The sequence below is a fragment of the Kwoniella bestiolae genome, chromosome 1 (assembly GCF_000512585.2).
Source record: "Kwoniella bestiolae CBS 10118 chromosome 1, complete sequence".
NCBI classification, from domain to species: Eukaryota; Fungi; Basidiomycota; class Tremellomycetes; order Tremellales; family Cryptococcaceae; genus Kwoniella; species Kwoniella bestiolae.
The window spans coordinates 4,347,822-4,360,110 of NC_089241.1; the positions used below are offsets into that span (position 1 = coordinate 4,347,822).

General features: G+C 50.5%; 5 protein-coding genes across 5 annotated transcripts; 4 read left to right on the top strand and 1 right to left on the bottom strand.

Moving 5' to 3' along the window:
* Positions 1-156: 156 nt before the first annotated feature.
* I302_101639 (3-dehydroquinate dehydratase, type II) lies at positions 157-859 on the top strand (the record flags this gene model as incomplete). Its single annotated transcript, XM_065869323.1, has 5 exons — positions 157-232; positions 300-387; positions 443-587; positions 653-730; positions 773-859. The coding sequence occupies 5 exons, from the start codon at positions 157-159 to the stop codon at positions 857-859; spliced, it is 474 nt and encodes a 157-aa protein (XP_065725395.1).
* A 193-nt stretch (positions 860-1,052) lies between these two features.
* Positions 1,053-3,038, bottom strand: I302_101640 (uncharacterized protein; the record flags this gene model as incomplete). Its single annotated transcript, XM_019187023.1, has 10 exons — positions 1,053-1,238; positions 1,305-1,503; positions 1,560-1,735; positions 1,787-2,177; positions 2,235-2,326; positions 2,386-2,503; positions 2,563-2,709; positions 2,774-2,874; positions 2,923-2,960; positions 3,014-3,038. The coding sequence occupies 10 exons, from the start codon at positions 3,036-3,038 to the stop codon at positions 1,053-1,055; spliced, it is 1,473 nt and encodes a 490-aa protein (XP_019049901.1).
* A 608-nt stretch (positions 3,039-3,646) lies between these two features.
* On the top strand, positions 3,647-4,834 carry I302_101641 (uncharacterized protein; the record flags this gene model as incomplete). Its single annotated transcript, XM_019187024.1, has 1 exon — positions 3,647-4,834. One exon carries the CDS (start codon positions 3,647-3,649, stop codon positions 4,832-4,834), a length of 1,188 nt encoding a protein of 395 aa, XP_019049902.1.
* Positions 4,835-6,190: 1,356 nt separating this feature from the next.
* I302_101642 (uncharacterized protein) lies at positions 6,191-10,430 on the top strand (the record flags this gene model as incomplete). Its single annotated transcript, XM_065869324.1, has 26 exons — positions 6,191-6,309; positions 6,364-6,472; positions 6,525-6,587; positions 6,630-6,981; positions 7,029-7,109; positions 7,189-7,256; positions 7,305-7,445; positions 7,492-7,519; positions 7,575-7,585; positions 7,653-7,689; positions 7,733-7,851; positions 7,900-7,993; positions 8,043-8,134; positions 8,187-8,246; positions 8,297-8,413; positions 8,709-8,922; positions 9,024-9,041; positions 9,096-9,151; positions 9,200-9,345; positions 9,396-9,615; positions 9,674-9,725; positions 9,797-9,836; positions 9,879-9,902; positions 9,951-10,260; positions 10,304-10,356; positions 10,400-10,430. The coding sequence occupies 26 exons, from the start codon at positions 6,191-6,193 to the stop codon at positions 10,428-10,430; spliced, it is 2,655 nt and encodes an 884-aa protein (XP_065725396.1).
* A 42-nt stretch (positions 10,431-10,472) lies between these two features.
* Positions 10,473-12,207, top strand: I302_101643 (uncharacterized protein; the record flags this gene model as incomplete). The annotated part of the gene is made up of 11 exons (XM_065869325.1): positions 10,473-10,555; positions 10,607-10,871; positions 10,919-10,952; positions 10,998-11,172; positions 11,217-11,312; positions 11,357-11,622; positions 11,677-11,726; positions 11,774-11,786; positions 11,844-11,864; positions 11,919-12,055; positions 12,100-12,207. The coding sequence occupies 11 exons, from the start codon at positions 10,473-10,475 to the stop codon at positions 12,205-12,207; spliced, it is 1,248 nt and encodes a 415-aa protein (XP_065725397.1).
* Between the last annotated feature and the right edge of the window lie 82 nt (positions 12,208-12,289).

Genomic DNA, 12,289 nt, shown 5'->3' on the forward strand with positions numbered 1-12,289 from the left:
AGAGCGGCCCGTCACACGTGAGCGGGCCGACAAACATCTCTTATCATAGACATGCATATATATATATATATGTATATGTAATATACACATATGCACCTGTCTGTATCCGGATTCGCCTTTCCTTGGCTCCGTGATCTGTCTCACGTACTCGCAATCATGAGGGACGGCAAACGCTCAGTGCTGGTCATCAACGGACCTAATCTCAATCTCCTTGGTGTTCGAGAGCCACACAGTAAGTGAACTACCTCAAGCACAAGCTAATACCTCAATCTCAAGTGCGAGCTAATACCTCCTTTCAGTTTATGGCTCAGAGACACTCGAGGATGTGATCAACGCTGGAAAGGCTCAGGCCGAAGCTGCAGGAGCGCACATTGACTTCTTCCAAAGGCACGTGGTGATCGATAGTTCTTGAGCCGTAGCTAGCTGACAGAATCGTCGACAGCAATTGGGAAGGAGCCGTTGTTGACCGGATCCAAGCCGCTAGGACTGATGGTACCGACAGTATCATTCTGAACCCTGGAGGCTGGACCCATTATTCGATCGCGATCCGAGATGCTCTGCTCGGCGTCGCCGTCCCTTTCATCGAGGTGAATCAAAGCTGATCGTGTTCGACCTTATGTTCGACTTACCGATGCTGACACGATGAATATAGCTACATGTGGCCAACATCCATGCGAGGGAAGAATGGCGACACCACTCCGTGTTCCACGACAAAGCCACCTGTGTTATTGTGAGTTGACGACCGTTTTGAACGCTCTGCTGATGACATCAGATGGGATGTGGTGTTAAGGGATACGAATTCGCCATCAACATGGTTTTGAACCACGAGAAGAAGTTCCCGGCGAAGGAATCTGTGTGAAGCTAGCAGCTTTACTTGCATCATGCACCTTGCTCTGTCACCTCAATCCATCGTGCATTCAGATTTACAAAAAGCATTTCACTGCGAAGATGAATTAATTCGAGCACTCCGCTGAGCGGAAGAACTAACGCGAGTACGAATTTCACCGAGAAGAACGCGATCCTCGCCGATACTGAACACCAAAATTGCAGACCTAAACGCGGTGGGCTCGTGGGGTCGCCTCTTCCATGTGCACCGTTTCGTGCTTATGATCGCCGTCGTGGGTGTCATCAAAGTATTTCTCAGGTCCGACAGCGAATGCTGGCGCCTCTTCCTCGTAATGCGATGAGTGTTGCTCCAGGCCGAACAGACAAAGCAGAATGAGTACACCCGCAGCGGCCTGGCCATCGTGACACAAAAACTTGTCAGCTCACAAATGGGTCACGCTGCCAGAATATGAACCCACGCCAATGAGAATGGCAGAAACACGGCCATATTCTGGGAGGCCTGTCTTCGGATCCTTGAGACGCTCGCCCGCAGTCGCCTCGATCTGAGCACTAGCGCTAGCGACCATATTTCCGACCTGATAGGCGACACCTGGCCACATGGCACGGAAAGCAGGAGGCGAGATCTCGCTCAAGTAAACGGGGACGATGCCATAAGCACTGGGTTGAGCAAACGATTAGCACAGAGTACCCCTATCTCCCAATGCACGGCTTACCCCTGAACCCCGAATTGCACGAAAAAACCTCCGGCCGCCAGCCCGGAGAACGTATCAGGGATCAGCCAGAGCGGGATCATGCAGCCCATGAACAGAGCAAAAGCAATCATGGTGAGTCGTCGACCCAGGAATTGAGATATCCAACCACCCAAGAAACATCCACAGATGGAACCGACCTAGGCAGTGTCATTAGCGTTTGAGACGCAATGCTCCCTCAGCCCACTTACATTGCTGATGATGGTGATGACGGTCGACTGATGAGCCGAGAGCCCCTTTGACTTTTGCAAGTAGGTTGGGTACAAGTCTTGAGATCCGTGGGAATAAAAGTTGAAAGCACTCATGAATAGAATGCCGTACACACATCGGACCCAGTGTCGGCGAGCCATACGACCGACCTCCCTGAGGAATAGCGTGTTCTTCCTTGACTCGGTAGTCTCCACACCGGAAGCTTTTTGCAGTCGCTTTTGCTCGGCGAACCATGTGCTCTCTGGCAGGACCAGACGGAATACAGCAGCAAAGGTACTGAAAGCGGCACCCGCGTAAAATAGGTTTCTCCAGCCGGTGACAGCAGCCACGTGTTTGTTCAAGTTGATACAAGCGATAACGAGGTAGCCAGTTCTGTAACAGAACGGGGTTTTTAGCCTTGCGAGGAAGCTTCTTCCTTGTTCGACTCACGGATAACCGAGTTGGATCAAGCCACTAAACAGCCCACGGCATTCAACGGGCATGTTCTCGAGAGCGAGAGAGACAGCCATTCCCCAAGGTCCCTGGGGGAGACATGTCAGCAATTGTCATGTTCGATACTGCCACACTTGGCATCACTCACACCCATGAGACAGCCGAACAATGCTCGGACACCGAGGAACTGCTTGAAGGTCTTGATAAACCCGGTTCCAAGCGAGACTATAGCCAACAACAACAGATTCGCTATCAAGGGCCATTTACTGTCAAGAAACGAATCGGTGTCAGCGTATCAGCCAATCCTGCCTCCCGCTCAACGCACCGTCCGTACCGATCGGAAAGCAAGCCGAAGATCAGAGCGCCTACACCTCGCAGGAGCAGAGTAAGCGTGATAGCAAGGGAGACGTCGGCCGCAGTTTTATGGAAGTACGTGGCAAGGCGAGTGGAAGCCAAAGATACCGCAAAGAAGCTATCCGCTCAAAGGAATTTAGCTACCAAGAGAACGACCACCCAAAGCCTGATCGGGGGCTTACTCAATGGCATCGATGATCCATGCAAACCATCCTGCCAGAAAGAAGCACCACTGAAGTGGTGTAAGCATTGTCATAAGCTTGAAAGGGTTGGTCGCCTTGCGCTGTGAATGAAGATATCAGCGGTGTCGACGAAATTCTGGTTGACTCACCCTCTCATGTTTCGGGGGCAGCCAAGGGAGATTTTGGACTGCTCGAAAGTGATAAGCCACTGTCGTCGCGTCGAGCGTGACTACGACTTACCAAAAGTCTGGAAAGTGTACGCCATGTTGACAAAATGTGCCGACTGATGGAAAGGGTAGGGGGGCGGGGGGGAAGGGGTGCAGTTGGTGGCGGGGAGACGCTAAGACCAAGGATTTATAAATAATTGTTCCTCGTATTTGGGATTGACCAGCTGTCTCACTGTGCCTACACCATCGAACCGGTCGGGCCGCCCAGCAATGGAAAGATGTCCTAAAGTGCAGAAGGGAGAATGACTCATGCCACTCTCAGATCGTGTTTTAAAATATAACCACTGGGCGGCCCGTGAACAGGTTAATCGGTTCCGGCGAGATGGTTGCATCAGCATTGTGGAGCCAACTTGTGGAGCCCAGGTTGTGGAGCCCAGTCTAAGCCGTGGAGATGCATGATTGCAGCAACCTTATCGTGGGCGTGGAAGGCACAGGCAGCTGACCAAGATTACAGCTTCGGGGTGGAGTACGACCGGGCCCGTTCCGTTCGGGCCGCTGGGCTTATAGCTCTATCCCAAGATAAGCCGTTTGCTGTAATGCCTCTGTTTTGTTTATAACGCCAGAGTAGTCCAGTCCAGTCTCCCACACACTCTCGCCGAAACCGACTCTACTTGACCGTCTCACCCACCTCCCATCACACATCACCATGAGCCCCACTCCTGCCAATCAACAAGCACAATCTGCTCGACGCATAGGTGTCATCATGAACGGTGTCACCGGTCGTATGGGCACCAACCAGCATCTCATCCGATCCATCGTCGCCATTCGCGCTCAAGGTGGTGTGCTCTGCTCTGACGGCGAACGCATCATGCCCGAACCTATCCTTGTGGGCCGGAACGCAGCCAAGCTGCAGGAGCTGGCCACTGCACACGGCATCGACTCGTCACGGTGCACGACCGACCTGGATGGCGCTTTGGCTGACCCGGAGAACATCATCTACTTTGACGCTCAAACCACTGGACGTCGTTTCGAGGCTGTCAAGAAGGCCATCGCTGCGGGAAAGCACCTGTACTGTGAAAAGCCTACCGCTGTGACGTCAGATGACGCTTACGAGCTGTACAAGATGGCTACAGCGGCGGGAGTCAAAAACGGCGTGGTACAAGACAAGCTCTGGCTTCCCGGACTACTCAAGCTCCGTACCCTCATCGACTCTGGCTTCTTTGGGGAGATCCTCAGCGTCAGAGGCGAGTTTGGCTACTGGGTTTTCACTGGCGACACGCCCGTGGTCCCTCAACGACCCAGCTGGAATTACAGAAAGGAGGACGACGGAGGTATCATCGTCGATATGCTGTGCCACTGGCGATACGTGCTTGCCAACCTCTTCGGCGAAGTCAAGGCCCTTTCGTGCTACGGTGCGACTCACATCCCTACTCGGCTGAACGAACAAGGCAAGCGATACAAGTGTACCGCCGACGATGCGGCTTATTGCACATTCGAGTTGGCCGGAGGCATCGTCGCTCATTTCAACTCATCCTGGGTCACCCGTCCCCGTCGAGATGATCTCCTCACCATACAGGTCGATGGTACCAAAGGTTCTGCCGTCGCCGGTCTGCGCGACTGTGTGGTGCAGCACGAATCGTCTACTCCTCGACCCACTTGGAATCCGGATGTCCCCAGTACCATCGACCACTATGCGGCCTGGTCACGCGTCCCGGACTACCAGGTGTTCGACAACGCCTTCAAGGTACAATGGGAAATGTTCATGCGGCACGTTGTCAAGGATGAGCCTTGGAAATACGATTTGCTGGAGGGAGCCAGGGGTGTGCAGATGGCAGAAGTCGCGTTGAAGAGCTGGGAGCAGAGGAGGTGGGTCGACGTGCCAGAGATGAACTGAGCGAAGCATTTTGCGATCGTGCATCTGCATTCGGATAAATCACAGCCAAGGTCGACTTATGAGCAGCAGTGTCTGATTACGATGCATAACGCATTACGGTTGATTACGATGCACGTGTTTTACGATTTCCCCTTACGTTGTAATCAGTGATAGATTGAACAGAATCATTCCTCGTTTTTCTTACTGTTCTTTCGTCGACTTGATCCATGATTCGTATACTGGAGATATATAAATGCATTTAGCATGACTAGTCTGCCGGTAGCCAAAGAAAGTGATAGATGGCAGGCTCGATGTTGAAGGATGACACCTTTACGAGATCGAAATTGTGAGTCAGCAGCTACTCCGACTTCGTCCAGCTCTGCGTATAATCAATGACGTCTATAAACTTATGATCTCGACATTCCTCTTGGTGGGTCAACTTGAATCTATGCAACCTCTCTTTCACTCCCGTCCGTGATAGACGTCTGCGGTCTCCACATAGCCGCTTTGACCCGACGAGTTGCTGGCTGACTTTGAGGACTCCTTGCAACTCTACGAGAGCTGCTAGGTAAGTGCACTGTTTCGACTTCTCCGATCAATTCGTTTACCACTCAAGCTCAAACGGTCACTCTCCAATCTATCTCTGGTGATCTTTATCAGAAGGCTTTCCAAGACGGGTCCGCACACAGGACCGTTGGGTTTCTAAGATGTCCTGTACTATTGTTGATGATCCACCTAATTGTGTCAGGTCGTGACTACTCATATGTTTTGTTTTGTTTTTTTGCTTCATTGAAACATGTATCTTGTTTGCTTTGTTACAATCAATGGAGAATTAACCTTCTGGAAAAGACTGTATGCATGCCAATCCAGTAAGGGTAACCGTGAGCGGTTACAACTACTTGAGCGCATTAGAAACCATTACCGCTTTTTGGCATCCCTTCGATATGGGTTTGCTGAACAACAATTACATGCTTTCACAGGCAGAAATTCAGCCATTATTGACCTGACCGTACTGTCCCCTCATCTCGGAGCCTCCTTCCTGCTTGTGACGATGAATGCCTGAATTGAAAGAACGATTACACAACCCATTACAAATTCCTATTGAGTGCTCAAACTGTTGCAACCGCTCACAATGCGCGGTTACCCTTAATCCCACCCTAATGGTGAATTGGTTCATGGGAGGGCGGTGAAGTCCGCCGTTGTGCATTCCATCATACTCGGACATGTCCGAAGAGATCTCATCGGTGACCGAAATTCTTCAACAACAAAACACCTGTCGACATCTCGATCGATCATTATGTCCTTCCCCCTTGTTAATCCGAATCCTGTTGTTGCGTCGAGCATTGTGCAAAAAGAAGCACGAACGGCGAGGCCAAAATGGCGGCAGACGAGGATAACGATGTTAGGAACCGCGAGAAAACGGATCCAAGCAAGCTACGCGACCTCTCGGGCTCCGAGGTTGAGCAATTCCCTGGGATAAAGCGAGATCATTGGTGGTGAGCAGTAAAGCTACCATGATGGTGAGCCGCATACTGACAGAAGACTTGCAGGCAGCTCTGGCGTCCCAGGCATAGCCCTCCGCCTCCTAAAGCTAGGCTGGATGAAGCAGACATAATTCCACTGGCGTCGGCATCGATCATCAGTAAACTCACCTTTCAGGTATGTTGGGAAAGTATATATATGTGCGGTTCTGATCTGGGTGTTGATTTAGTGGGTTACTCCAATCATGATCAAGGGATATCAACGACCATTGCAAGCGACGGATTTATGGAAGGTGAGTTGTCGTATGGTGGATGTTTGGCTGACTCCTTGATAGATGGATCCCAGTCGTGAAGGTGAGGATCAATGCGTGACGGGTCAAGCTGACATCCCAGCTTTGCCATTGTCGACTCGGTTTCTCGAAGCGTTGAGGTCGCGACAAGATAAGGCTCAATTATGGAACAAACAGCTCTCGGGAATGGATCCGACCATTTACTTGAGATTGATTTGGCTGCTCAAAGCTTCGACTACTCGATTCCTACCAGGTGATATCTCCTCATTTGGGCCTACTGATGACTATATGCTTCGATATCGGGCTCTGCGATCAGAATGGCGAGGTAGAAGTGGCAAGAGACACGGAAGCGTGGCCTGGGCACTGAATGATATCATAGACGGGTTTTGGATCGGAGGTATGTGTGTTTGTTGAAAGTGTCGTGTCCAGCTGACGGGGCCACAGGTATCTTCAAGGTAGCAAGCGATGTTTCGCAATTGATGATCCCTCTACTCGTTAAGGCCCTCATCAATTTTAGTAAAGAAGGTGAGTCATTTTTACTGAATATCGAGCTCACTCCTAGTCTACGCGGCAAATCATACGGGAGCGCCGCAGCCTAATATAGGGCGTGGAATCGGGATGGCGATTGGTCTGTTCTTCTTGACCATCATGCAGTCGGTATGCCAGCATCAGGTATGTGTTAGGACTGGGCTGCGTTGTTTAGCTTACTCCCTACGATAGTTCTTTTTCCGTTCTATGGCGACAGGGGTGACAGCCAGGGCTACCTTGATATCTGCAATCTACCAAAAAGCATTGTGCCTCAGCGTCGGTGGTAGAGCGAAGCATCCTAATGGGAAGCTTCTGACCTATCTCTCGAGTGATGTGAGTGACGGTTAATACTCTTCCTGGGCTGATCTGTGAATTCTAGATATCCCGTATAGATTACTGCGCCCAGTGTGAGTGGAGGATCCGTGATACTGGTCGGGAATGCTAATTTATTGAGGCTTGCAGGGTTTCACGCGGTAGGCCTCTGGTCTTCAATCTTTCGCCATAGCTAATAGGCAGGAGGCTGATGAACAGAGTCATTAGATATGGACCGCTCCAATTCAGCTCATAATCACATTGAGTGAGTTTGCACTACACAACTCAAGATAGCTGACTCGTAATAGTCCTATTGATTGTGCAGATTGGACCATCTGCGTTGGTTGGATTCTCCCTATTCGTGATTCTGGCTCCGTTGCAGACGTGGTTCATGAAGCTCAGCTTCAAAGTTAGAAAGAAGTCTATGGTATGTACACTTGGATCATGTCATGCCAGTCGGCTGATACAGTCTCAGAAATGGACAGACTCGCGATCGCGCCTGCTGAGAGAGCTCCTGTCATCAATGGAAATCATCAAAGTATTCACATACGAGATTCCTTTTTTGAAGCGTAAGTCGGCATGCACCATATTAGCCATGTAGCTGATGTCTCATTTTAGGGTTAAAGCAATTCAGGCGAGAAGAGATGGTAGGTGTGCGGAAGATCCTCGTCATTCGGGCCGCCAACCAGGCACTCGCCTTCAGTGTACCTGTGAGTCAAGAGACCTTTCTCGGATAAGTTCGGCAGGACTGATTCAACGCAGGCTCTGGCATCGGTACTCGCATTCGTGACCTATGCCGCCACACATGATAGTCTAGATCCCGTAAGTTGATTGTTTCCGAATCTACCATTCTGACGAGATCCCGTCAACAGGCTTTGATTTTCACTTCGTTGGCCTTTTTCAATTTGCTCAGACAGCCCTTGATGTTCCTCCCACGTGCACTGTCTTCGTTGACAGATGCGCAGAACGCTATGGAGCGGCTGACCGAGGTGAGTCAGGTATATGTGACTCGTAGCTAATCCTTCCAGGTCTTTGAAGCGGAAGCGAAGGACAACAGCCATGTGATAGACCCGAATTTGGACGTGGCCATATCCGTGAAAAACGCGACCTTTGCATGGTCGCCTGATGACCAGGCCAGCGGTAATTCTTTCAAAATCTCCAATCTCGATCTGCAAGTACCTCGAGGTAGTATCATAGCGATTGTGGGGTCAGTAGGCTGCGGAAAGAGCAGTCTTTTACAAGGGGTAAGTTGGGTTTCGGAAGGATGTCGCTAATACATATCAGCTCATCGGCGAAATGTCGATCACGAGTGGCAGTGTCGTGTTCTGCGGACGGTTATCGTATTGTCAGCAGAATGCATGGATACAAAATGCGACTGTGAGGGATAATATTGTGTTCGGTCAGCCGTGGGACGAATTGCGATACTGGAAAGTTGTGAAGGATGCGAATCTGATGACCGATTTGGAGATGTTTGCCGATGGAGATCTAACCGAGGTATGTCCAAGGCATAGCGAGTGTATAAGTGTATTGCTGACAGTTTTAACAGATAGGAGAGAAGGGTGAGCAAAATCGAGTGGATCATGAGCTGACATCAATCAGGTATCAACCTTTCAGGCGGTGAGTCGGGCTTCGGATCGTGAGATCACGCGCTCAGTCAGATATCTACTCTAGGTCAAAAGCAGCGAGTCAACATCGCGAGAGCACTTTATTATAACGCAGATATTGCGGTAAGTACAGCGTCTTGCTCACCGGTATGTTAACTGAATTTTGAACAGCTCTTTGACGACCCTTTGAGTGCCGTGGACCCGCATGTTGGTAAAGCGCTATTCGAAAACGCAATCTTACCATTAAGTGGCCGCGGGAAAACCGTGGTGCTAGTGACCCATGCGATACACTTCCTGCCTATGGTGGATCATATCTAGTAAGTAGCACGCTGGTTTGCAGATATCAGCTGATGATTTGCGATCTCAGCCTCATGTCAAAAGGGGCTATCGTGGAGCAGGGCACGTTTCAGGAACTATCTCGAGCTGGAGGGCCAGCTTCAAGGCTCTTTTCCGATTATGGAGGTAGCTCTGTGGAGGAAGACTCGGATGGCACTTCGCAAGATGACATGGTGATTGATGCAAAACAACCGATCAAGCAGGAGAGTGACAACGTTATGGGCAAAGCTGCCGGTACCGGAAAGTTGGAGGTGAGCAGTGGGTGTTTCTGTGAGGAAGATCGCCTGGGCTAAGGCGAATGACCCCCAGGGTCGTCTCATGGTCAGCGAGGTGCGCAAGACCGGTTCGGTCGGTCAAAAGGGTAAGCTTGGGCGTTCGGAGTCAGCGCTGATCACGAAGTGTACGCTGGATACCTGCATGCTGGTCGAGCAGGATGGACTCTCCCGCTGACGCTTCTGTCGGCTGCGATCATGTGAGTTCCGTACGTCGCCGCCGTAGCTGACCCTGTTTGCAGGCAAGGATCCCAAGTCATGGCAACGTGAGTTCTCGAGAGGCAGAGAGATGAACTGATACCTGGTTGACTTAGCGTTTGGTTGACTTGGTGGCAAGAAGGAAAATACAATCAAGCGTGGAACGTTTATCAAGGTATTTATGCCGCGCTCGGTGTGACACAAGCGGTCTTTACCTTTGCCATGGGCGCGGTGATGGGAGTATTAGCAAGCCTGGCATCGCAAAACCTTCATTCTTCGGCGCTGGCGAACGTCTTTTACAGTCCAAAGTCTATGTTCGATACGCAGCCTCTGGGGCGGATACTCGGGGTCTTTGGCAAAGACATTGATAGCATCGACAACCAGCTTCCCGATTCTCTTCGTATGATGGCATTGACACTTGCGACGGTGAGTACTTGGTTTGAATTCGTGCAGGCTAACGACGGTATAGTTGATCGGATCCGTTGCGATTATTACGGTGTTTCTGCACTACTTCATTGTCATGTAGGTTGAACCTGGGGTGGAGTGCGGCTGATCATAGTTTCAGTATATTCTTTGTTGGCGTGGGCTATTGGTAAGTCATACGGGTCGGTCCGTCGCTGACAAGCAGGTACTTTGCCATGTTCTACCGTACGTCATCGAGAGAAGTCAAGCGATTAGATTCCATGTTGCGGTCTCTCTTGTACTCTCACTTCTCGGAATCGTGAGTGGACCTCTCGTAGACAAAAGAGGGTATTCCTGACTGCATTGATAGTTTATCTGGGTTGGCGACTATACGAGCCTATGGGGAGACTGATCGATTCATCAGAGATAACGCATATTACATGGACCTGGAGGACCGGGCGTATCTGTTGAGTGCGACAAATCAAAGGTGGCTGTCGATAAGGCTTGACTTCTTGGGGGCGTGCTTGGTGTTTGCCGTCGCTATAATGTCTGCTAAAGGCGGAGGTGGTTTGACGCCCTCTCAAATCGCTCTTTGTCTAACGTATTTGACATCTATCACGCAAGTCCTTGGAATGGTAAGTGTGCCGAAAAAAAGGGCAATCTGTTGCTGATAGGTCTATAGGTTACCAGACAGTCTGCGGAGGTGGAAAATAATAGTGAGTGGACAAATGTGATGTACATATATCTAAATCCTTCCGCAGTGAACGCAGTCGAGAGGGTCTTGTGGTATGCAGACGTCACGTCGTTGCCACAAGAAGCGGCACATGACGTACCAGCGACGCGACCACCCAAGACCTGGCCTCATGAGGGGTCAATTCAGTTTGAAAACGCTGTAATGTCATACCGTCCCGGTCTTCCCCCGGTGCTCAAGGGATTGTGAGTGCGACCTGCCCTGATAAGCTTACTGATCCGCTTTCCAGGTCGATGTCTATCGATGCGGGAGAGAAGATCGGTATTGTGGGAAGGACAGGTGCTGGGAAGACCTCAATCACAGTTGCTTTATTCCGCCTCGTCGAGTGAGTGGCCTGGGGAGGCGGAAGAGTGCTGAAGACGGGCATAGGTTGTCCTCGGGTCGTATCAAGATTGATGACATAGATATCTCAACGATCGGGCTGAACGCCTTGCGATCTCAAATCGCTATAATCCCACAAGATCCGGTCCTGTTTAGCGGGACGCTGCGGACTAACCTCGATCCTTTTAATCTGCACGAGGATGCTGTTTTGTGGGATGCGCTCTCCCGGGCGTGTGTTGTGGGGAATGATCATTCGGAAGGGAAGCAGAGGCTTACCCTTGATTCGGTGATCGAGGAAGAAGGACAGAATTTGAGTGAGTGAAGAAGTGTCCGTGTCCAGACCAAGTAGCTAAGATGATTCGACTTAGGTGTTGGCGAACGATCTCTGATAAGTTTGGCGCGAGCGCTCGTTAAAAACGTGAGTTGAGACATGGTTGGACAGAGGCTGACAACGCACAGTCGAAGATTGTGGTCCTAGGTATGTTCTCAGGAAAAAGGGCGTTATCACGGCTGAACTAATTACGAATTCTCTCAGATGAAGCAACAGCTGCTGTCGGTGAGTATGCTTCGGTCCAGAGCCTGACTACTACTGCTCACCCTACCATGGCAGATCTTGAGACCGATTCGAAGATCCAGCAGACAATACATCGGGAATTTGCAGGGAAAACTCTTCTCTGCATAGCTCACAGACTGCGAACCATCATATCATGGGATAGAATTCTTGTGATGAACGCGGGCGAGATCGAGGTGAGCATTGATAGCAGGAAGATCAAGTGCTAACAGCGTCAAAGGAATTCGATACGCCTCTCAATCTTTACGACAAACAAGGGACATTCCGGGATATGTGTGAGAAATCGAGCATATCTAGAGAGGAGATCCTGCGGGCAAATCAAGCGTAGACCGTTACATTCCGTGGCATTGTTTATTCCCATTGTGTATACATAGCTGTACTTTTTCGATTGATGCACTGCAAAACCTTTG